The 21,985-nt window shown below is 37.8% G+C and overlaps 1 protein-coding gene across 2 annotated transcripts in view; it reads left to right on the top strand.

The window, feature by feature from the left end:
- Nucleotides 1-21,985, top strand: part of MICU2 (mitochondrial calcium uptake 2) — a 143,528-nt gene that overhangs the window by 62,021 nt on the left and 59,522 nt on the right. For both annotated transcript variants that reach the window (XM_061992652.1, XM_061992646.1), the window contains exon 2: nt 12,315-12,462. In XM_061992652.1, coding sequence (XP_061848636.1) covers nt 12,315-12,462 — 148 coding nt within the window. The remainder of the gene's footprint in view (nt 1-12,314; nt 12,463-21,985) is intronic.

Below are 21,985 nucleotides of genomic sequence, written 5' to 3'. Positions count from 1 at the left end.
CCGCCAAGGTCTTGAAAAAGAAAATTAGCAGATGCTTGATGACCTGCTTAAATGGTAATACAGGCTTTACAAAAGCTGTTTAAGGTGCAGCCAGGATGGCTGAAAACAGCTTTATCTCAAGTAGAGAGGAATGTAGCATAGAGAATCGATGACCTACTAGGTACAGGATTTTGCTAGATTCAGATACTGCAGACGAAAATTGTAGTGCTACAATGTGACCTTGCAGCCTTGCTGAAGGTGTAGCAGTAATGGGCTTTGAAGGGAGGCTTGAGAAAACATACTTGAACTTTCATTACAGAAGGAAAGTTCAAAATCAGAGGATGGAATTTATAAACACTAGTTATAAATGAAGGGTCTTAACAACTCTGCTATAATCAGGAATACACTGGTTTTACACTCTGTGATGGCTCCAATTAAAGTAAATATTTGTCAGTGCTACCCTATTCATAGTGTTTTGTACTAAATTCATTTCAGCTCTTAGGATAACTGTTACTGAAAGTATTGAATGTAAAAGAGCTCTTTTGAATTTCTTTGACGTAAATCTAATATCCTGGACAATCTTCTTCTCGATCCTCGGTTTAGAGGTAGTAAAACACTCTTATTTCAAAGTAAATACGTTGATTGGAATAAGCAGAATTCTGGATTTCTGAATTCTTGTTTCAAGTATATTTACTTTATCGTAAATGTTTTAGTTTTCGAAAAGAATGTTGATGAAAATATTTGATGAGTAAAATGGGAATACCAGGATTTAAAGAAAACTGTCACTGTGGTTTCTGTTCCTCTTAACAAGTAGCACAGCAGAACTGTCTTAGCTGTCTCTTCGTCCAGTCTTTCCATGTGTAATCTCTATGTCAAATGAAAATGCTTTACAAGAAAAATTCTGCTTAGGTAGAAAGTTTAAAAAAATAAGCAAGTCTACAAAAAAAAATATGTATAGTCGTTGGAAAATATAGTGTGTTTTAAGACATTCAGGTTTTACACATAACATTGTCACAAGATCAGTGACTCCTACAGAAAAGAAATCATTTGTTCAGAAGTGAAGTCAGCAGCTTTATGGAGAAATAAATATAATTTTACAACTTAATTACAGTATAAACATTTCTTGTGGTTGCAATGACTTTGTTGTTATTGTTGTATTAATCTTACAGGACATATAGATGTTTGTTTCCGTACCTCCCAGGACCTGCTAAATCCCTTGAGTGTAATTCTGACCATTCTTCTCAAAACCTTAACTTGTTAGTAATTTTTCATCTGTGTCACTAAACCTTTAATAATTACAAATAAAAGAAAAGATAGAAAGGAAATATTTAAAGATATTCTGTTTTCTTTGTTTTACATAGTGTTATCCTCTGATTAATTTACCCTGTGGAAGTTTTATCTAATAGTGTTAGTTCACTGTATTTAAAAGTGAAGAATTTCACACTTCCCAGATGCTGCTGAATGCTTTGGAAGGGTTGTTGGTGGTAGTCTTTTTTATAACAACCTAATCAGTTACCTCCCCATCACTTACAGCACCTTTTTAAATACCATGCTTTATGAGAACTGAGAAAACATCTCAGTGTAACTTAGGTAATAATGGGGTTTAAAATTTGATTGACTTTTCATAGATTAAAGAGTATATTGGGATACATTCAGCTAAGTTGGTAGTGGTTTTGTTGGTTTTTTTTTCAATTTCATTGCTTATGCAAAAGAACATGCAGCGTATCTGGGTTTTTATCTTTGGGTTTGAGGGTTTTTTTCCATTCTCTCCTTTCTTTTTACCATTTACATATGTCTTTGACTTGAAAAATTTTCTTACAAAAGGGCTGGGGCAAAGCTTAGAAAACTTTTTTTCTTTCACCTCCAGGAAATCTTCAAGCTTCTGGGGGAATGGTAATGTGATTAGCTCTGTAATTTTCTCATCACAGAAGGGAATTCTGATTCTTTCTGAACACCTTTTTTCTGTCTTTCCATCAATCTGTCACATCTTGGATTCTTACATATTTGTACTTAAGTGAATAGTACTTTTTTTAGTATTGACTACTGTTTGAGGTCTTTGTTTTAAATAGCAATTTTTTTTTTAAATTAGAATATGTACAATAAGCACTTGTGCAGTTGCATACCCTCTTTATTGTGTCTTCATTTAAAAAAAAGAAGATAAAAAGAAAACCCAACAAACCCACAGACTGTAAAATTCCAAATTCATTTACTGTTAAATGTTTTTGTGTAGATTTGTTGTGAAAGCCATCCTACCAGTTTACAACTGGTATGTGCACTAGTATGATGTACAGTGACTTGTGGTAATGTTAATACATATGTGGATTAAAACAACAGCTTTAAACACTTTGTAGATGTTGTGACCAAGGAAATGTCCATGAAGAGTTCCATGAAGAATAAATTTTTCATGGCACCAGCCAACAGAACTTTCTTCCAAGTTTTACCACATTTTTTAACAACCTGATTTTTCTTTCTGTCAAAGCCTTCAAAAAAGGGAGACATTGAAATTTGGATAAATTCATAACAACTACAAGTTTCTTTTAAAGTATTTGGAGGCTGTCTAAACAGAAGCACTTGTTTGCAGAGACTGATGACAGCTAGCATGTAGGATGCTTGCATATTGAAGACTGTAATTTTTTTTTTTCATTCTCTGATAGTATAAGTGTTTTAAGCCTTACATAAGCATCCAATGTGGTCTGAGTTGCCTTTACTCTTCTATACAGAAGTAAAGTTATCAGTCCAGGAAAATGAAATAACAAGATATTTCTACTTTGGGAGTGCTTATCCTTGGTAGAGAACTAGTTGCAAATCCATAGGTTCTGCCACTCCATGGTTGGTTTTGATCAGTGCTGTGTTAGCCTGGTTGGCAGCTGCAGCACAGAGTGTATTGCTTGTAATGTAATCCCGGTGTTGTGATGAAAATTCCCTGGCAGGGCAAGTCCAAAGTACCTTGGCTAAAAATTAACAGGATTTGTGTTTTAATGCATAATTATGTTTGGCACACAGCACGTTTCAGTGAGTGACATGGAAATCTAGGTCTGTTCTACATCTACTTTTATGAGAGACATCATGCATTCAGCCACTGTTTAAACATTTTAGATATGCAAACATGTTAACAGTAGTGCTTAACCAAGCTTGGTATTCTGAAATGTTTTTTGAAAACATGTGAGTGGCAGTCTTCTCTGATGACAGGGAGGTAGTTTTTTTCTCTGTGTTTGCCTTGAGGTGCATACATTGTCTATAAAATATCATACCAGTGTAATGCCTTTTCAGGAATGTTTTTAGCATGCTGTTGCACATGTGGGGTGTATAGAACTATTGAAAGTGTATGTAATCATTGACAGAGGCACTTTGAAGTTGTTTAAAAAGCTTGTAAGACCAATTCTGGTACATTTCTGGTGTTCTTTTTGTATTATCTATTTTTTCTCTTTCTATTATCAATAACTCCCTACTCTATTAATTCCTGTTGTCTTGTATTTGCCAATTCTTGCTCAACTCTTACACATATTATGATAGCCATCTTCTGAGTCTCTTTTATTTATATACAGACATGGATGTATTTAAATCTGCACAATGATTAAATGCTAACACAATACATTTGCTTAATTACAAAAAAAAAGCCTTGAAAATTTAACCACTTTGGATTTTTATTATATAACTCTTCACATTGCTGGCTCCTGTTTAGTTTATTGTCAGCCAGAATTCCCAGGTGTCTCTCTGCAGAGCTGCTCTCCAACAGGTCAATCCCCAGCCTGTACTGGTGCATGAGGTTGTTCCTTCCCAGATGCAGGACTCTGCACTTTTCCTTGTTCAACCCCGTGAGGTTCCTCTCTGCCCAACTCTCAAGCCAGTCGAGATCCCACTGAATGGCAGCACAACCTTCTGGGGAATCAGCCAGTCCTCCCAGTTTGGTGTCATCAGCAAACTTGCTAAGAGTACACTCTGTCCCCTCATGCACGTCATTGATGAAGATGTTGAACAAGACTGGCCCAAGAACTGACCCCTGTGGAACTCCACTGGCCACAGGCCTCCAACTCAACTCGGATCTTGGCTCCCAGCAGGCAGCACACCTCTAACCACTTCTTATCCAATTGACAGATGCCTTGGTGCCTTTTAGCAGTGAGTCACCCACAACAAGCACCTGTTGCTTGTTTTTTTTACAGTACCTGCTGCCTGTTGCTGGTGCAGCAGTTGGTGATAGGTTGGTTGTTGGGATTTCGCAATCTGGGCCTTGCTTATCCATGTCCTCCATTGTTAACACTTCAAATTGACGTTTGATTAGAACGAAAGGTTTAGGAAGCAGAGCCCTGCTCTTTTATGTCATCACAGTCAAAGGCATTTAATTTTCAGGGGAGGCTGGTGCCTGGTTTTGGAACCATCTGTCAATCTCTAGCTCTGCTCTTCTAATACTTCAGAGTCTACTGATAGTTTCTGGCAGCTCTTTTACCTGATGCTACAGCTCTTGGACTTGATGGCACCTATCACACATATTAACCTTATCAGGGAGATGTACCTAAACACCCCCTGCAGTCTACCTGCACTGAAGCATCCTTGCTACCCAGCTCCATCTTGGTGGAGGCATCGATCTGCAGGACATTCTCTTTCTGAGCCCTGGCTTTAGCTCGCAGGCAAATGCTTACCATCTTGTCAGCACTCCTCTGGGTTGTGGCTCTCTGTATTAGTAGTGGGTTGTTCCCTGCCTGTCCTCCCTGCGCGACCTGCCGCTGCACGCTCCTGGTTGGTTGTGCTCCCTGGGGACCATTTAAATCCCCTTTGATTGCCCCAGCTCTACCTCCTGGCAGTACCATCCCCTCAGGAGAGCTGCTGGCTGCAGCTCCTGGCAGGTCTTCTCACTGCTCCTCTGCTTTCCCTACTCAGGGAACCCCTTGCTCTTTTTGATTGGCTACTCAGTTGCAAAAGGCCAGCCTCACTGCTGCTGCCTGTCTTGATGACTGAACTTAACAATATACTGCTACATTAAAACTAGTTGCCTTCTCCTCAGCTTTTAATCTTTTTAATTTTCTTTTGAACAAGTACTGCTTACTTTATCTATTGGAAAGTCTTTTCCATTTTGTCATTTTCTCACAGTCTTTGTTTTGGACATGTGTTCTCTTAGGTCCTTGTGCTTAGGTCAATCTACTACATCTAACATTAAACAGTTTATTTTCTCCTTCCAATTTCTACTTACAGGAGGTGAGTCCAGAATTCATTTGTCTTTTGTTTCAGAACAGAAATGGGTCTAACATTCAACTGTCTACTATTAAAAGTGGTTTGTTTGGGTTTTTTTTAATGTCTGTAAAGTTGTTACAGGACAAACCACTATGACAGTAAAAACCTTTTAAAGTTGTAAAGCATCAGGTAAATATATAACATTGTGCAGTTAACATGAGTTTGTCTGCAAAAATTCCCACAGTTGGAAGCTCCATTTCTCAAACTCAGATATCTATATAGACCTACTTTGAAGGGTGTGCAGTCCACCCAAACTGCTGTGTAATAAATAGATTATCTCTTAATGTCGTTCAGCACAGATCGAGTTGAGCTACTATCTGAGTTACTCAAAGTGAGAAGGAACATGAGAAGGACATATGGTTTCTGTCTACAGCACAAGTGCACCTAAGAGGTAAATTCCTCTTAACTTGAAAAGTCCTAGATATCTGCAAGGCCAGGATGTGCAAAAAGTTCAGATGACTTAGAGCCTCTCCTGGCTCCTTCTGAGATGTACTCATACATCATTTGAATTTAGAAGAAGGAGGAAAAAATAAGGTTAACACGGCATTTTAGAGACAAATAAGTGTCGTGAATCATTTCCACATTTCACATAGCATCTTTCAAAAATACCTACCTCTTCTTACCTTTAAAGGTAAATGTATTTGTGTCTTCACATTTTAGTTGCACTTTAATGTGCAGCGATTGACTGAAAAAGATCAGTGAGAAGTAGGTACAACACATTTTTCACTTAAGTCCACTGACTGTCAAATACAATAGCAGTGTGATGAGCTTTCCCAGAAAGCTGCATGAACATGTTTCCTGGGCATGTTGCACCAGTGTATTTGAGCAGTGTGTCAGACTCCATTGGTGGGTGTGGAAGCAGAGCGGTGTGATAAATTACAAGTTGAGGTGTAAATGTATGGTTTGTTAAATGAACTGGTTCTCTGGCTTGTTAGAGCCTGGGCACTTTTTATGCCTTTGTTATATTCAGTTGGTGGAAATGTGTTAATTTCTACCTTTTTTTAAGATTATATTAAAAAATGAGCTCTGCCAAGACTGAAATTTCTAGAATTGAATAATGGAATTTTAAAAACCTTGTAAACTGAGACTGTTTTCAGGATAATCTTTATATTTTCGTTTATTCTGCATTTGGTATGTGTTCTAGTAACAGTGGGAGACCTGCTCTGTATGCATCACTTTAGTCTGAACTCAACGAAATAGAAAGAATTAAACCCAAAAATATTAGGGGTTTAGATGCAAATCAACTGTTCAGCTGCTCTTCAAACATAACTGCCACAGAATCACAGAATCTCAAGGGCTGGAAGGGACCTCGAAAGATCATCTCATACTAGTACAGCAGAATTGTTTGAACAGCTATTTGAAAGAAAGAAGGGGAGTGGCAGCTGTTAGCGCATAGAAAGGGATTCATCTGATTTTGAGGCATTTCTATTTAGCAGCGTGAAGAGCAGCTAGACATAAGGCTGGTTGCATTCTCATTCTCCACTTGTCCTTCTCTGTCTCTGAAGTAGCTCCCGAAAAGCTATTTTAATCTTTTGTCCATTTCATATTTAGGGATTTCAAGGCTGTTAGAGCTTTTGGTAACGTCGTTTATTTAGTTTCATATTGCTAAACTGTCATTCAAATATTTGCAACTTATTTCCAAACAGAAATCACTGCTTCTTTTTTTCTTTTTCTTTCCTGGCTTACTTTATGTCCAGGCTTGCAGTTTAATCTCCAAAGTCAAAAAAATAGAATGTTGAAAAATGTGATACAAATCAATTTGCTTCATGAGAACGTGTTGCTTCTGATTCCTGTCAAAACTCTTTTTCCTCCATGAATGATTGCATCATATGAAACTTTCAAACCTCAGTCTCCAAGCTTTATCCTCTGTGCATTCAGCCTGCATGCTGGGTATGTAAACGTGTGCAGCAGGGTTTGAGGTTAAGTTACTTTTTCTGTTATTTTGATCATTTCAAATTGGATTGAGTTGAAATTGAGATACAATAATGACACAAGTTAACTGCAAAGTTTTCATCAGTCTTACAGAAATTTGATACAGTTGCTAAATCCATCTGTAGATTTAGTGTGAATTAATGGATCCAAACCTAAGGCTCCCAGAGAGCCTGCTGGCACCAACCGGATTTTAATTGTATCCCACACATTTGTTTAGTTATGCTTATATAGTAGGTAAAATGAGTGATGCAAGTTAACTCTTCCAGATCAGGGAAGAGAAAAAGATCATTGATCACCTTTTCAGGAGGGGGAGAAAATAAATTTTATAGCTTAATTGTTTTTCAAGGGAAAGTGGAAGAAGGTGTATAGATGATGGAGGAAAGAAAGGCAATGAAATGATAGAAAGAGGCAAAATTAAGTAAATTATATGGAAAGGAGTAGAGTGAAGTAGAGTGAAGAAAGAAAAAGTAACACTCAGCAGTGTTACCAAAATCACAGGTAAAAGTTATCAAGGTTTTATTTATGAAAGCTTTCCTTTTTTTTTAATGTGGTTTAAAAAATAATGTTCAAAGATGCAGTAAATATAAGGTTTTTACTTAAGCTTGCTATTTGTCAACCAAAAAAACCAATTTGAAAATTGGAACACTGTGAGTTCTTTATTAGCAAACTAAATTGAGAGACTGATAAACAGATTCATTACATCAATCTGAAAATTAATTGTAAGAAGTAATGTCATTAGGCATTTCTCACTGCAGGAAGCTGAGAAGAAAACCATAGTGTTTGGTAATGCTTACAGATGCCAGTGACTGGTCAGCTGCTGATCCCTTGCCGTGATGACTGCAGAGGAAAAAACTTGCATCTTTCTGGAGCCTTTTTTGTGTCATTCAAGTCTAATTTACCATCAGCTATCATAGCTTTACCATGGACTTTCTCAAATTGACACTGTAGGCTTGACATAAAACCACAAAGGCTGAAACTTCATTCTTTATTCACTCAGTTGTGCAGGGGTGCATTTGGAGCACATGGGAACACCCAGCGTTTGAAGACCCCGCTGTACCCACACACAATAGAACAAGTTAAGGATGGAATTTCAGCCTGAGCCTTAATGTTAATGCAGCATAGCTCTTTGTGGTTTGATTTCTTCTTATATGGCACTGTTAAGGACAAAAATAAGCCCAAGTCAATCTCAGAGTCACTTTAAATTATGCTTGCAAGAATCCTGTGCAAGCAACATTAATAGGTTCTTCTCACCCATTGACTCCCAGTAAATTTGAATTTTTGTATCCTGCTTGCTTGTTGGAAATTGTTGAGGTGTTAGATTACAGATACCTTAATATCTGAAGTCCAGCCTTAAATACATAATTGTTTCCTACAGTATGTCTGCTTTTATTTTAAACTCGTTTTGGAGAATAGAATTTAAGAGTAAAAGTGGTTTTTGCCCTGTATGTGCATTTTTATGAGCAAAGTGAGCTTTGACAGTGTTTTTTAAAATGTCAGGAATGTCAAATCATTTTTATCTGAAGGTCTTCTTGAATGACTCAGGAAAAAGGATGTGGAAATTAGTCAGGATTTAATTGAAATGGGAAGGATACTTAATGTTGAGAGAGAGCTTGCTCTGTTACAGATGCTTTAGGTTCCTTCATACTTTGAATGAGGATCAATCTTAATTTTAAGTGATTCAATCAGCCTTTTCTTCAGAACTGCCATTCTCACCACTTACTATAATTCACCAGCCTGAATTAGCCATGTTTATTGGAGGTGATAGAGGTGTAGCTGTATGAAGCTCCAGTGGAAAGCCCAGCTCAGTCCTTGATAATTTCCCTCTAGGCACTGGCAGGTCGCTCTTAGGTCCTCTTGAAGCTTTCTCTTCTCTGGGTTGAAAAGTCCAGTTCCCTCAATTTCTAGATCTTCAGTAATAAAAAAGATTTTAATTAAAAAAATCAAATTATTTTTTTCTTAGGTTTTGTGCAGATTGCAGAGCCACTTGGGGAAACTTTGGTATTGTCTTAACAGTCAAGGAGGGCGAAACTTATTCAGCATTTAAAAAATATTTTATAGGCTTTTTATTTTGTCTTTATATGTTTCTCTCCCAGACCTTCATTGAGATTTGGCTTGTGCTTCTCTGCAAATAAAAGTACAAACTAATGGAATAGGAGATAATTGCAAACATTTTGCTTTTGTGTTATATGTCTGCACTCCTGGTTGTTGCACAGTCTTTTTTATTTTTTTCCTTTTACATTTAAGTACTTGGAGTTTGCTGTAGAGACTGTCACAGCAACTGTGGTAAAACATGGAGGGAAATGAGAAACAGAGATACCTGTCATCTTAAAGGGGATAGCTCAGCATTGTAGCTGGTATAAATTGCTACAGTGCCATTGGAGTGCCACGAATTTTTTTTCAGAGGCACATGCCCTGTTCTGAAGTAGTAAGCAATTACACGTGAGCAGCTGAGTTCTAGCATGGCTTGTGCTGGTCTCCAGAAGGGTCAGAGTGCTTTTAGCAGATGCTGAGCTTCTCATACAATGACAGATGTCAGGAATGTTGCAAAAGCTTTGAAAACAAAGTAGGAGATGGCACAGCTGATGTAGTTTATCCCTTAAGATTTGCTTAGCTTGTTTGTGCCAATATTTGAAGCTGGCTTTTGTAAGAAGTAATCCATAATCTAAGGCTGTTTTGCAAATCAGGGGTGCTAGTTTCATTAAAAGAAAGGGGCATGATGAATGTACAGTCATGTGTTATTGTAATTCTGATGGAAATAGGTTCTCTTCTAAATAAAAGGCACTCTGCAGAGTTAATATGTGAAGCTGTACCTATCTATTTCAGTTAAATTTATATATTGCTGGGATTCAGTGGTTTGATATCAGCAACAAGTTTAGATTCAGACAGAACTCAGACAAATGCTGCAAGACTTATGAAACCTGATAATCCAGTTGGTTTGAAAATGCTGTGGGATTAGCTCTTTACTTCATGTATAAAGTTTTTTATTTTGTGTTTGTACGGAAAGATTGCTTTTCGTTCTGTAATTTTAGTTAAGGGATAACTGTGAAGCTGTCAAGCAATAATTGCTCATCTCTATCTAAGTGGTCTATCTAAATAAACAAAGCAAGCTTTGGCTTCAGATACTTAGAAGTAACCCTCATTCTCCTTGCTTATCAGAATGGGGCTCTTTTAATTATAAATTATTAGTATTTTGGATTTCTTCTTGGCTGTTTTCTTTTTCCTTTCTTCCCCCTGAGGTTTGAGAGAAGCAGAGACACTACAAGGGGAAACTAAAATTGACTATAACAAGATGCTTGTATAATTCAGTGAAGTATTTTAACCAGTGTTTACTGCTGATACAAAGGTACAAGGCATGGGATTAAGTGGCAAGTTACAGCCTTCTATTTAGAACTATAATTAAGTACAACATATGATGTTAATATTTATATCCAGGCTATGACTGTAGGTTTGCCAATTGTACCCCTTGTCTTTAGATCCACAAATTGGGCAGACATATGGTCCTCATACTCAGTTAGGGACCATGGTGGGTAGAGAAAAAGGAAACATAGTGACACACAGTTGAAATGCTCTATCCTCATCTCTGATGCATCATTGTTCACTGAACTGTTTCTTCCTGCTGTTTTCAATGGTCCGAGTATTGTCCACAGCTGGAGGAATCCTGTTCCCAGAGTGCTTCACATCGAAGGAGTTAGTTATTCTCAGACCACCCTGTTATTCTCAGGGTCCCGTTATTTGGAGCTGCCTATATCATTATTAGTCTTCCATCTCTTTCCCTTGTAAGCTTGACGCTAAACCTAGTGGGTTTTTGTTTTAACTTCAGAGTCCTTCCTGAAAGCTAGATGCTGTAATCCCAAAACAGTTCATATGTTCTTTGCATCAGCTAGCTCACCTGCTGTCTTTGCCACTTCTACAAAGATAATCAGGAGACTGGAACATCTCTTTTATGAGGAAAGGCTGCAGTACCTGAGGCTGTTTAGCATGGAGAAGAGAAGACTGAGAGGGGATCTTATCTATGCTTATAAATACCTAAAGGGTGGGTGGCAGAAGGACTGAGTGAGGTTTTTTACTGTAGTGCCCAGGGACAGGGCAAGGGGTAATGGGCACAAACCAGACTGGAATTCCACTTGAACAGGAAGAAAAAGTCTTTACTGTAAGGGTGACACACTCAGTAATGCCACAGGCACTGATCTGTCTGCATCTCCATTTTGCTATTTACTGACTTTTTTCAGGTGTATTTGAGTTGGGATCTTGGTACTTAGCCTTGGATTTTCTTGCTTTTCCTTTGCTTTCTCACATCTTTGAACAGTCCTAAAGCTGAGTGATTCTACTGGTGGTAAAATTGTTCTGTGATTAATATTCAAATAGACACATCGTGTTCTGAATTTCAGAGTGAATTGCAGAGTGAATTTTTCTGTTTTTCCTGTTGTCACTTAGTGTCTCTGAATCCTAAAGCATAAAAATCTCTTTTTCACTGGTGTGTGTCCTCTCTTGCTGCCCGTAAATGCTATTATTACTTATCAGCACATTGCCAACTGGGGAGAGGGGGGCTGTTGGATGCTTTTTGTTTCCTTGACTGGTTGAATCTTTGGCAATATGATTAGTACTGTCAGTGCTTTCATTGCTTTTCCCGTTCTTACAACTTCTTTGAAAGACAGGCCCATACTTAAACTAGAACATCATTTTTCTCCCATCTTAAGAGTTGCTTGACAACTTCAGGAGTGGATCATTTAAACAGATGCAGAGCGCATTTCAACCTTTGCTGAGCCAATCACTAACCTGGAAAAAATAGTGTTTGCTCTTTGATCACATTAGTTTTCCGTTGAGGAAGCAAGTCAAATTTGGCTCAGCAAGAGTCCAGCTTACACGGGGGTGCAGAACTGTATGTTCAAGAACAGGGGAGTGAGAAGCAAGGGAAGCCTTTGGTGACAGCAAGCCACTAATTTGACTCAGCTGTGTTGTTAAGGCATGCTGTCAGTGAAGCCAAAAACTACTTTGACTATCATATAAGCATGTCATTCATTAAGACGGTGCCATAAAAGCTTTAATTCCTAGTAGTCTCTTGTTGCGGCTACCCACAAAATGTTGAGGTTAATCAAGATCGGGTATAGGATTCTTTCTACTTGGAGAGTTACTACAAATGCAACCATCTTTCTGAATGGATTCTTTTTCTGTTTCAGAAGGAAGATGTCATCAGTGCGGAAAGAGACGAAAGGCTGTCTCTTCGGAAGCACCGCTTCAAGCATTTTGCATCATTGGAATATGAAGGAGAATATTACATGACACCAAGAGATTTCTTGTTCTCAGTAGTGTTTGATCAAGTTGAGCGTAAGTTGTTTTCACATCATTGTATTTGTAAAGGGAAAGAAACTTGCCAATGCCCCTGAAGATGTAATTTGCACTGGGGTAGGGTCCTTTATCTGACATAAATCAGCAGAAGCCAGTTTATGCCAGTTGTGCATATGGATTCCCACAGGCACCACCACCCTTTACACCAGCGAAGTGAGGCTGATGATTTAGAAATCTGGTGATTCGATGATGACATTACGTCTCTGCATAATTTGCATGTCTGATCAGTATATAGTTCCTTATGCCACAGAAAGCAGTAGGACTGTAATATCATAGTGTTCATGCCATTTCTGTCCCTGTTACCTGTTGATCCACTTCACTAGTAAGTACTCTGTGACCTCTTTTCTTAGAGGAGGCCATGATGGGAGTGACTTGAATGACTGTAATGAAGCATTGAGCTCAGCTCAAGGATTCTGGTTTCAAATTTCCTCTGGTTTATACAAAACCTAGTTAAGAACTAATCAAAATTGCATGCATGTTTTTAAAACAGTACTTTTAAAAGCATGCTTTCTGAGGAGGAGGTAGGACCAGCACACAAATAAAAAGTGCATAGGTTGTTGTCCTCCTTCCCTCCTGGTTTTACATCCTCATGAGCTTTGTCTCATTCCTTACTTCTATTTATTATACTTTTGTTTACTCCCCATTACTTTCTTTTATCTATCTTTGTACCGTCTTCTGTAATTACCATGTTACAATCATTTATTAAATTGATACACGTTCTTGCTCCAAAAATTTGGCTTTTACAGCTTTCCCGATATTTTTTTTTTGGCTTTAGAAAGTTTACATTCTCCGAGTTTCAGAGAGTATTGTCCCCCAAAGGACAAACACTCTGTTAATACCTCTGCTGAGGTAAAGAGAAGGAAATCCCACCTTTAATTACTGTTCGCTACAGCTTGCACATACTGACTAGGGGAGCACATTGTCTAGCAAATTCATTCATAGCCCAGGATGCTCTGCCTAAATATCAGCGAATGTCTGAGTGATTGGCGGGTATTGAACAGGAAATACAGAAGGGAATTCAAGGTGCTGTGGAAAAGCTTGAGAGTCCAGGAGGAAGAAGGAGACCTAAATATACTTTGATTCAAGCCTGTGGGAAACTTGAGGCACAACAGAGCTGCAAGTGGTCAAAGGACACAAGAACCTGTAATAAAAGTTTTCTTGTGTCTGCCAAAAATCTATAGGTGATAAGGATACATGGCTTCACTGCTGACACACAACTTCTAATATTACAGAAATCTGAGTATAAATCCTTAGAAGGACTTTATGACCTTGAGAGTCACAGAGACTCTCAAAGTAACTTTTTAAAAAAAATATATGACTAGCAGAATGAGTTCTTTCCCCTTCAAAACTTAGGTCATTAAGTTAAAAACCTAGAAGGGCTTTTCTTTTGAGGTTTTCATCCTGAAAGACGGTGAATACTGAAATTTTCAGTTCTGAAGGTGTGGATTTCAGACAGTCATCCGTGAAAGCAATGTTAGAGAACTAAGTGCTTTTCAGTTTTAGCAGTTCATACATATTAATTGGTTACTCTGACTATAATAGTACACGTGCAGATTTTTAATGAAGTGGTATGTGGGTAAGATTTATTTGGAATGCAGCCAAGTTAGTCTCAGCTACTTCACTAATATGAGTAGGAAACAGCGTTAAACAGAAAATTAAAAAATAGTTCCAGGAAAGAACACACAAATAAAGAAAATATTTGCTATAAAGTGTGTTTAACATTTCAAAATGAGGTCAGGTTTACAACAAAAACATCATAGGTAATTCACAGAAAAAATGTAAATATTTTAATCTAATGCTTATAAACATTTTTAAACCAACATTGATGTGGGTTCTTTGGCCAGTGGCGTAAACTGTCCAAATGGTAAGCAATTCTCTTAGAATCATAGAACGGTAGGGATTGAAAGAGACCTTTAGAGATCATCTAGTCCAACCCTCTTGCAGAAGGAGGTCCACCTAGATCAGGTTGCATAGGAACATGTCCGGGCAGGTTTGAAAGACCTCCAAGGAAGGAGACTCCACAACCCCTCTGGGCAGCCTGTGCCAGGGCTCTCACAGTAAAATGTCTTTAATTAAGTTTAGGTGTAGCTTTTTGTGTTCCAGCTTCATCCCTTTACCCCTTGTCCTGTTGCTAGATACAATAGAAGAAAGGGATGTCCCAACCTCCTGACATCCACCATTTATAAACTTGTAAATATTAATGAGATCTCCCCTCAGTCTCCTCTTCTCTAGACTAAACGGCCTCAGTTCCTGCAGCCTTTCCTCATAAGGAAGATGCTCCAGTCCTCTGATCATCTTGGTGGCCCTGTGCTGGACACTCTCCAGAAGTTCTCTGTCCCTCTTGAGCTGAGGAGCCCAGAACTGGACACAGGACTCCAGATGAGGCCTCACCAGGGCAGAGTAGAGAGGGAACAGAACTTCCCTTGACCTGCTGGCCACACTCTTCTTGATGCATCCCAGGATGCCTTTGGCCTTCTTGGCCACGAGGGCACATTGCTGGCTCATGTTCAGTTTATTATCAACCAGGACTCACAAGTCTCTCTCTGCAGGGCTGCTCTTCAGCAGTTTGACCCCCAGCCTGTACTGGTGCATGGGTTTGTTCCTTCCCAGATGCAGGACTCTGTACTTGTCCTTGTTGAACCTCATGAGGTTCCTCTCTGCCCAACTCTCAAGCCAGTTGAGATCCCACTGAATGGCAGCATAAGTCATATTGCTTGGGATTTCAGGTTTTCTTGTAACTGCAAAACAAACATAGCATTTGTTAGCAAAGAAACATGCTGTCTTAAGTATTTTACAGGTAATGATTTCTTCACTTCGTTTACATGAGTTTCATAAAATAGACATATCTCAAGTGTCTGTCCAGGTACATTCAGAGCAAATTAAAATGTTGAATTTCTTTGCAAAACAGCAATTATTTCTAGGAACTTTCTGCCTATATCATGAAATTAATTCCATTTCACCCTGGAAAATGGAAAATAAGTGTGCTACCACTAATCCTAGAAAACTCTTCTCTTACTGGCATATTGAGATGCAATTTTAACTTATGGTATTGCATACAAATGGTGAATCTTATAATGATAAACTAAAAACTGTAATGATTTGGTTATTTTCCACTTATTATTGATTACTCAGTAATTAAAAATACCAAAAAAACCCCACCTTTTGGAAAAATTCAAAGCACCCTGGCAACAACCATTCATCTTCATAAATATTTACTTCGAATTTGCCAATTGGTTGTATATAATAATATGGAGGACTTAGGGCTGTTCTAAAGCTTTGTTTCTGATGTCTTTTTAATATATAATAGGCAGGAACCATATGACCAGCCTCAGAAGCCATTTAGCTGTTTACACCAAGGAATATTGCTGAAGTTCATCACAACATTCTATTGCTTTGTTCAGACATAAACACTCTGAAAGGGGAAAAAGGCAAGCAAAAAGAGAGGATGAGAAGCAGTTATGGTTTGAGAATAGGAGTCCTTGTCCAATGGCTTTGGGTTTTTTTTGTTGACAGGTGACTGTTGGAGAATTACTTTTAAATCTCTTGTTAGTTTTTAAGCATAATTAAATTTAGAAGAAAGTAAATGTGATGTTGTGTAAACCAGATGAGTTGTTGGTGCTAGATCAAAAGTGCTGACATTAGGGAATACTAAAATATTTTAGCTATGTCCAGATTATTGAGTGAATTCCTGTACACACTTGGGTAGAATTTATTATTTAAGCAAAAATCTTAGGTGTGCCCTTTGACAAGGTTGCAAAACATGCAATAAATTATTATTTATTATAGAACACTTTCCAAGATAAGAAAATAGGTGAACTGTAGTGCAAATACATCAACTATCATCCAACTCAAGTAATCATAAACCTTGCTTTCATATAACTTAGTTCACTAGTTCTGCTCATTTGTTTCCTGGGTTTCTCTATTATTCATTTCTTTAAGGTAGGCCAAAAATGTGAAATCTTGGCATTCCTGTTGATTAAATCACACCTGCAAAGTTATTTACTGTCAGAGTGATAATGAAGAAAAATATTTACAGTCCTGCTGTCTAAGGAGAATGAGCTGATAACAAATGCAGTTTCCTGACAGACTCACTTTGTTCTGCATATTGACAAAGCAAAGAGCTCTATAAAGGAAGAAAGGCACCGTCCAAAAAAAACTTGCTTTTAGATGCAGTGTTTCACACTGCATTACCTTGGTAAATATTTGCCTAATTCTATTGCCTCTAGTTATTTTATGGAAGGAAGCAGGCACCTCTTTTATAAACAGTGGCAACCAGTAAATGAGATGTGGTAGTGTGGCACAGCATTTGCGCAGGTATGAAACACCTGCAACAGTGTTTTGTACCAGATAACACAGTGCATAGGAAGTACACAGTTGGGATTTTTGGCTATATGCCATGTAATCTCATGTTAAAACAGGGATGTGTTGGCAAACCGTTGCAAAACTGGCTGAGTTGTTCTGGGTCATCTGTGGGATGTTCATGTAAACCGTCATATCTGATGCAACGATAGTTTAGTGGAAAAGTGTTTTCTGCTATTCTTATCGTGATTTAAAAGCTTCTCAGTGTCTAGTAGTACCTCATAAGAATAATATGAACTTGCTGTCTTGCATCAGAATTTTAGCATTTTTAAGATGAAAAGTACAGGACAAAGCTCAGATGACTTATACTGAGTTTTTGTTGCAATGCAGGAGTATTCTTTAAAGATCCTTCCATCTTCATGTAAAATTTGTGTTTTACACAGTTGTGCATACTTTGGCTCATATTCCAGATTATGCAGACAATATTGTGTTAGAGCTTCTCCATTGAAATACCTCTAGTGTGCTGTTGTAGAACATAAAAGAAAACGTGTTAAAATTTGAAAAGGACTACATAGAAGAATCCTTCAGAAAATGAAGATTTTACAGTGCATTATATCTGGACTGTGTTTATGTTCATTATTCTGGAGAAGATTATTCTATTCCACAAGTTCCTTCCTGGTTCAAGTAGAAGACAAACATTCAGGTTAGCTTGTCCCATAAAATTGATACCTAGTAAATAAAGATCTCGATCCTTATTGTATACACTCAGTCCATATTTAATGTGTCATAGCATCATCACATCCCAAACCATTCCTTTATCTGCGGTAAAACATATTTTCTTGTGTTCTGTAGCACTAAGGATTCAAGAGGTAGTATTTCTACAGCAGAGTCACGTCTGTCAGTATTAGTCTGTTTTAAGTTCGTTGGGAGTTGAGCTGGTTAAGCTTTGTTTGATTGGCGCAAGGTTGTGGTATGTTTGCAGGCTTGATGTGATGTGTAGCTTCATGCTGGCACAGCATCAGTGTGGTTATAACTGTGAATGAATCTAAGGAAAGGATTCAGTGAAAAAAAGCTGAGTTCTTCGTTGTCCTTAGTGGAGATCGTTGCTGGTGCAGTAGGTGGGATTTGGACAGCCAAGAGGGACTAGCCAGTAGATGGGCACTTTGGAACAAGTCGAGTCAGTCTTCTTGTTTCTGGACCTTGAGTTTTTGCCTCTAGTGTGAGTTCAGTTGCGTATCTTAAGTGTTACCTGAATTTTGCATGTGAGAACTATGAATCTGAAACTGATATGAATCATACAAGATCTAAACCCTAGGATTCCAAGTCAAAGACTAAGATTTAAGTAAGTTAGTGATGAAGCTCCAAATAGGAAGTGAGCATTGAAATGTTATATAGAGAGCAATTGGCACAGTTGGAAACTGATTTCAGTTGTCCTCATTTCTAATATGTTAACAGAGAGATCATTTTCTCTTTATCTCTGCATTTAATAAGCACTGATACATTGTCACTGATCAAGTCCTCTAAACACAGTAAAGAGCTCTGCAAACTGAGATACGCAGAGCAGAGATGACCACTTCCCCAGGGCTAGATGGAAGGTGAAGTAAAAGTGAAAAACCTATGTGATAGTTTAAGGTCATTATATGGATCTTTTCTGAGTTTTAAAAAAATGAAACACAGCCGTTCTGGCCAAAGGTTCTTAGTCATCATTGTTTCTCATTTCTTAAAGTGGGATTATGAGTGAAGGGAAGTAGTATTCCTGTTGAGGGATCTGCACACATAAGCAAAGATAATCAGAATGCTGAAAATGTCTGCTTAACCAGCCCACGCTGTGAATTTTTCATCTTCAGCTATCTTTCATCACTGAAACAGCATTAGGAAATCCTACTACAATGCTGAGAGAGTCTTTAAAGTAACACATAATATATATTTGGCCTTTCACTTTCCCTTAAGTGTCCAAATACAACAATAAATTGATGTTCCAGATAAAATACTAGATTATTTTAGAAAAAGTGTTGTGACTCAGACAGTTGTTGGTAAATAGATAAGATAAATAAGATTTTTTTCCCCATCTTTTCTCCTCAGCAAGAGGATGTTAATACCAAAAACGTAATTGGATAGGCTATCTGATGCCACACAGATCTTCACGGTATTGGTTTATCTAAAAATTAATTCAAAGGGAAGTAGTTCTTTATCTATAAACAGTAGAAATACTGCAAAAATACCTATAATTTTGATAATTTGTATTTATATCTGGACATAAGCCTTGTTTTGAAATCAAAATAAAGACTAAGCATTTTCATAGTTGTTGCATCACCTAACAGAATCAGAGATGGATCCTTGAGAGGAAATGGTGTCTTCCACCTCACAGCAATCAGATCTATTTTCTTGGCCAAGCTGCTTTTTTGATATATTAACTACTGGCCACTTCACTTACTTGTTTGCACTAAGTTTTCAGAAAAGCTTGTTAGGTTGAAAGTCTGAAAAAGAGATGTGGTGTTAGGTAAGACCTGGCTTCCAGCACAGTAGCCTCTGCAGCTGCATCAGCGAGAAAGCATGCACAGGCAGATGGGAAGCAAGAGGAAGGATTGAGTGATGGTGTTGGGAGGAAAGGGAACCATGGTACAAAATCACTTAAGAAGCAGGTTTTAGCGTATCATTGCACAAAAAGAAGGTGTTCTCTTTTTCCCCCGTGCCATTTGCATGCCTTGAACCATGTTACAAGACAGTGCTGAGGGTACTTGTGATACATTCCTTGTAAGATCAAATAGGAAAATGTGGATTTGATCCTTAACATTATACCGACATTGTATTAATTACATTTGTATTTTTATGGTTATGGCTGCATGAGATGACAGTAAGGTTATAATAAGCTTATGGGTGTGTTGTAATTAATTCTTGGTTTTCCCTTTGTGGCATCACTGACTTGCTGGAGAATGAGACAGAATCAGAATTCTTATCTCGACTGACTGAAGTGCTTACCAGTTAGGTAAAAACTTTGTCAAGATGTTCTGTTTTGATAATAACATTACTAGCTATTTAGCTTTTTGACAAATTAAAAGATATATTGCAACTTCTGAATGAATGAAAACAATTTTTAAAACTCGGCACAAAAATAGCACCAAAAATAAAACTGGTTAGGCTTTAGGAGAATTGTGAGCAAGAGGCAAGTTGTCTCAACACACATCTTGAAGGATTTAGTTATTTAAAGCGTGAAAGTTATTGGTTATTTAATGGCATCTGAATGGAAAACAGATCCTTTAAACGAATGAAAATACATTGTGCACATACAGAATACTTGTAGTACAAGTAATGGAAAGATCTGGTTATTAATAACAGGAGTCTACTTATTGTATAAACATTGGCTGCCTTAGAATTTCAGAAGTCTTGCAACAGTTTCTGCTTTAGTCGAGTATTCCAGTTTTGTGACATGCTACTGAGATATTTGAAATACTTCACAGAGAAGTCACTTTTCTTTTTATATATATATAAATGAGCAAATTTCAAGAACTCATACAATCGTTCTTGGACTCTGAATATTTTTCCTATTTGTAAAGATTTTTTATTTTTGTAGAACACCACCTACAATTTCAACTACGTTTATGAAACACTGTCAGCATACCACAGAAAATATCTCTGGGATTTTTTTCTGCCACAAGTTCTGAATAATTTTTGACAGATTACTTTGGTATTATTTTTTAAATAAATTCAGTGGAACTTAATTGGTTCTGAAACATCCTGCTTAACTGACAATTAAGTCTTAACAGATGTAGTGTGAAATCAGACTCGATGAATTTTTATCACTCTTAAATGTATTTTTAATTTCTTGCAACATATGTCCTTAACACAGACAGGTATTGGTTTGTACCTAAGAAGTACAATCTGTTTTTAAAATTTCTTGGGTTGCATTCAGATATTTAGAACTGTTGGGGATCTGGCCGACCCTCGATGGATGATAGCAGGTGCCAGGAGTGCAGGTCAGGCTCCTGCCAAAATCCAGCATGCATTCTAATCTCACATTTTCAGTTGTTTGTAACTCTTTCCATGCTGATGGCTCTGTCCTTTTTCTGTAGGCCTACACTGAATTTTTTATTATGTTAGTCGTGATTTATTCTTTTTGGGGAGTTCTTGATGTAAACTGATTATTTTTTCCCTGCATGTTCTCATAAGAAATGTTACATTATTGTGGTTCTTTAAAATATCTAAGGTAGAAGCATTGAGTATCAGTCACTTTCCTTCTAGGCAATAGTAGCAGGCAGGGTGTGCAGCCTGCTTGGGTAGAGGAGAGGAGCTGTCCTTACTTGCCAAATGGCTAGGGTCTCCAGGGGGACCTTTGAGAAGTTTCACAGTTCCATGTTTGGAAAACACTGACATTTATTTCCTAAGTGAGAAACTACCCAAATTATACCCTCTTTTTCATTCCCCAGTCCTGCACCTGCAGTGGCTTATAGCACAGATTGCTCTCAGTAGCCTTCCTCATCTACTGTAAAACAAAAAGCAAATACAGAGCTCAAAGACTTTTTTCCATGTGTAAAACACACAGGTTTCTCTTGTTAGAGCCACCTGTTTAAAAGGCAGTGCCCTCTCTTGGACTTACCAGCTTCATTATTGCAGAGGAGAATACAGGCAAGAGCCAATTTTTAGTAATCAAATCAATCTTCCAAAATTTCCCAGTCCATCAGAGAGCTCTGATCCTCACACCACCATCCATAATGCTGGCGAGCACCTGATTATTCTGCTGGCTGTCTTAATTAAATACCTTTCTTCTCAGACCTGGGAAGGGCTTATGCAGCTGAAAGCATAAGGATTTTTCATCCATAGCTGACAAAAAATAAAACTTTTTCAAACAAATCCTACCTTGCGTCTTAGCAGATGAAAGGTAGTTCAGCATCATCACTAGGTCCAAATGCATCTTAATTGGCCATCCTTGTTTTTTCTCGTTGGTGTATCAGTATATAGAAAGTGCCAGATAGTAGGAGTTTGTTCACCAAGAGCTGCTGGCTTGGAAAACAAAAAATGAAAATGGGCTCCTCATATGGAATTTGAATATAAAATATGGCCAAGTGAGCTACTGTTTTACTTTATCTAGACTATTTCCACTGTCTTTCAGACAAGCTGATATTTGAAGTCTTCAGTAAGATACAGCTTGTTTTCCTATATGCTAGCCTTCTCTTCAAGCCTTGAATTCATCTCCTTTGCACCAGTA

This window comes from Colius striatus, chromosome 1 (assembly GCF_028858725.1).
Source record: "Colius striatus isolate bColStr4 chromosome 1, bColStr4.1.hap1, whole genome shotgun sequence".
NCBI lineage: Eukaryota > Metazoa > Chordata > Aves > Coliiformes > Coliidae > Colius > Colius striatus.
Note: the sequence above shows the minus strand (reverse complement) of the source record. Positions and strands in the feature narration are given on the sequence as shown.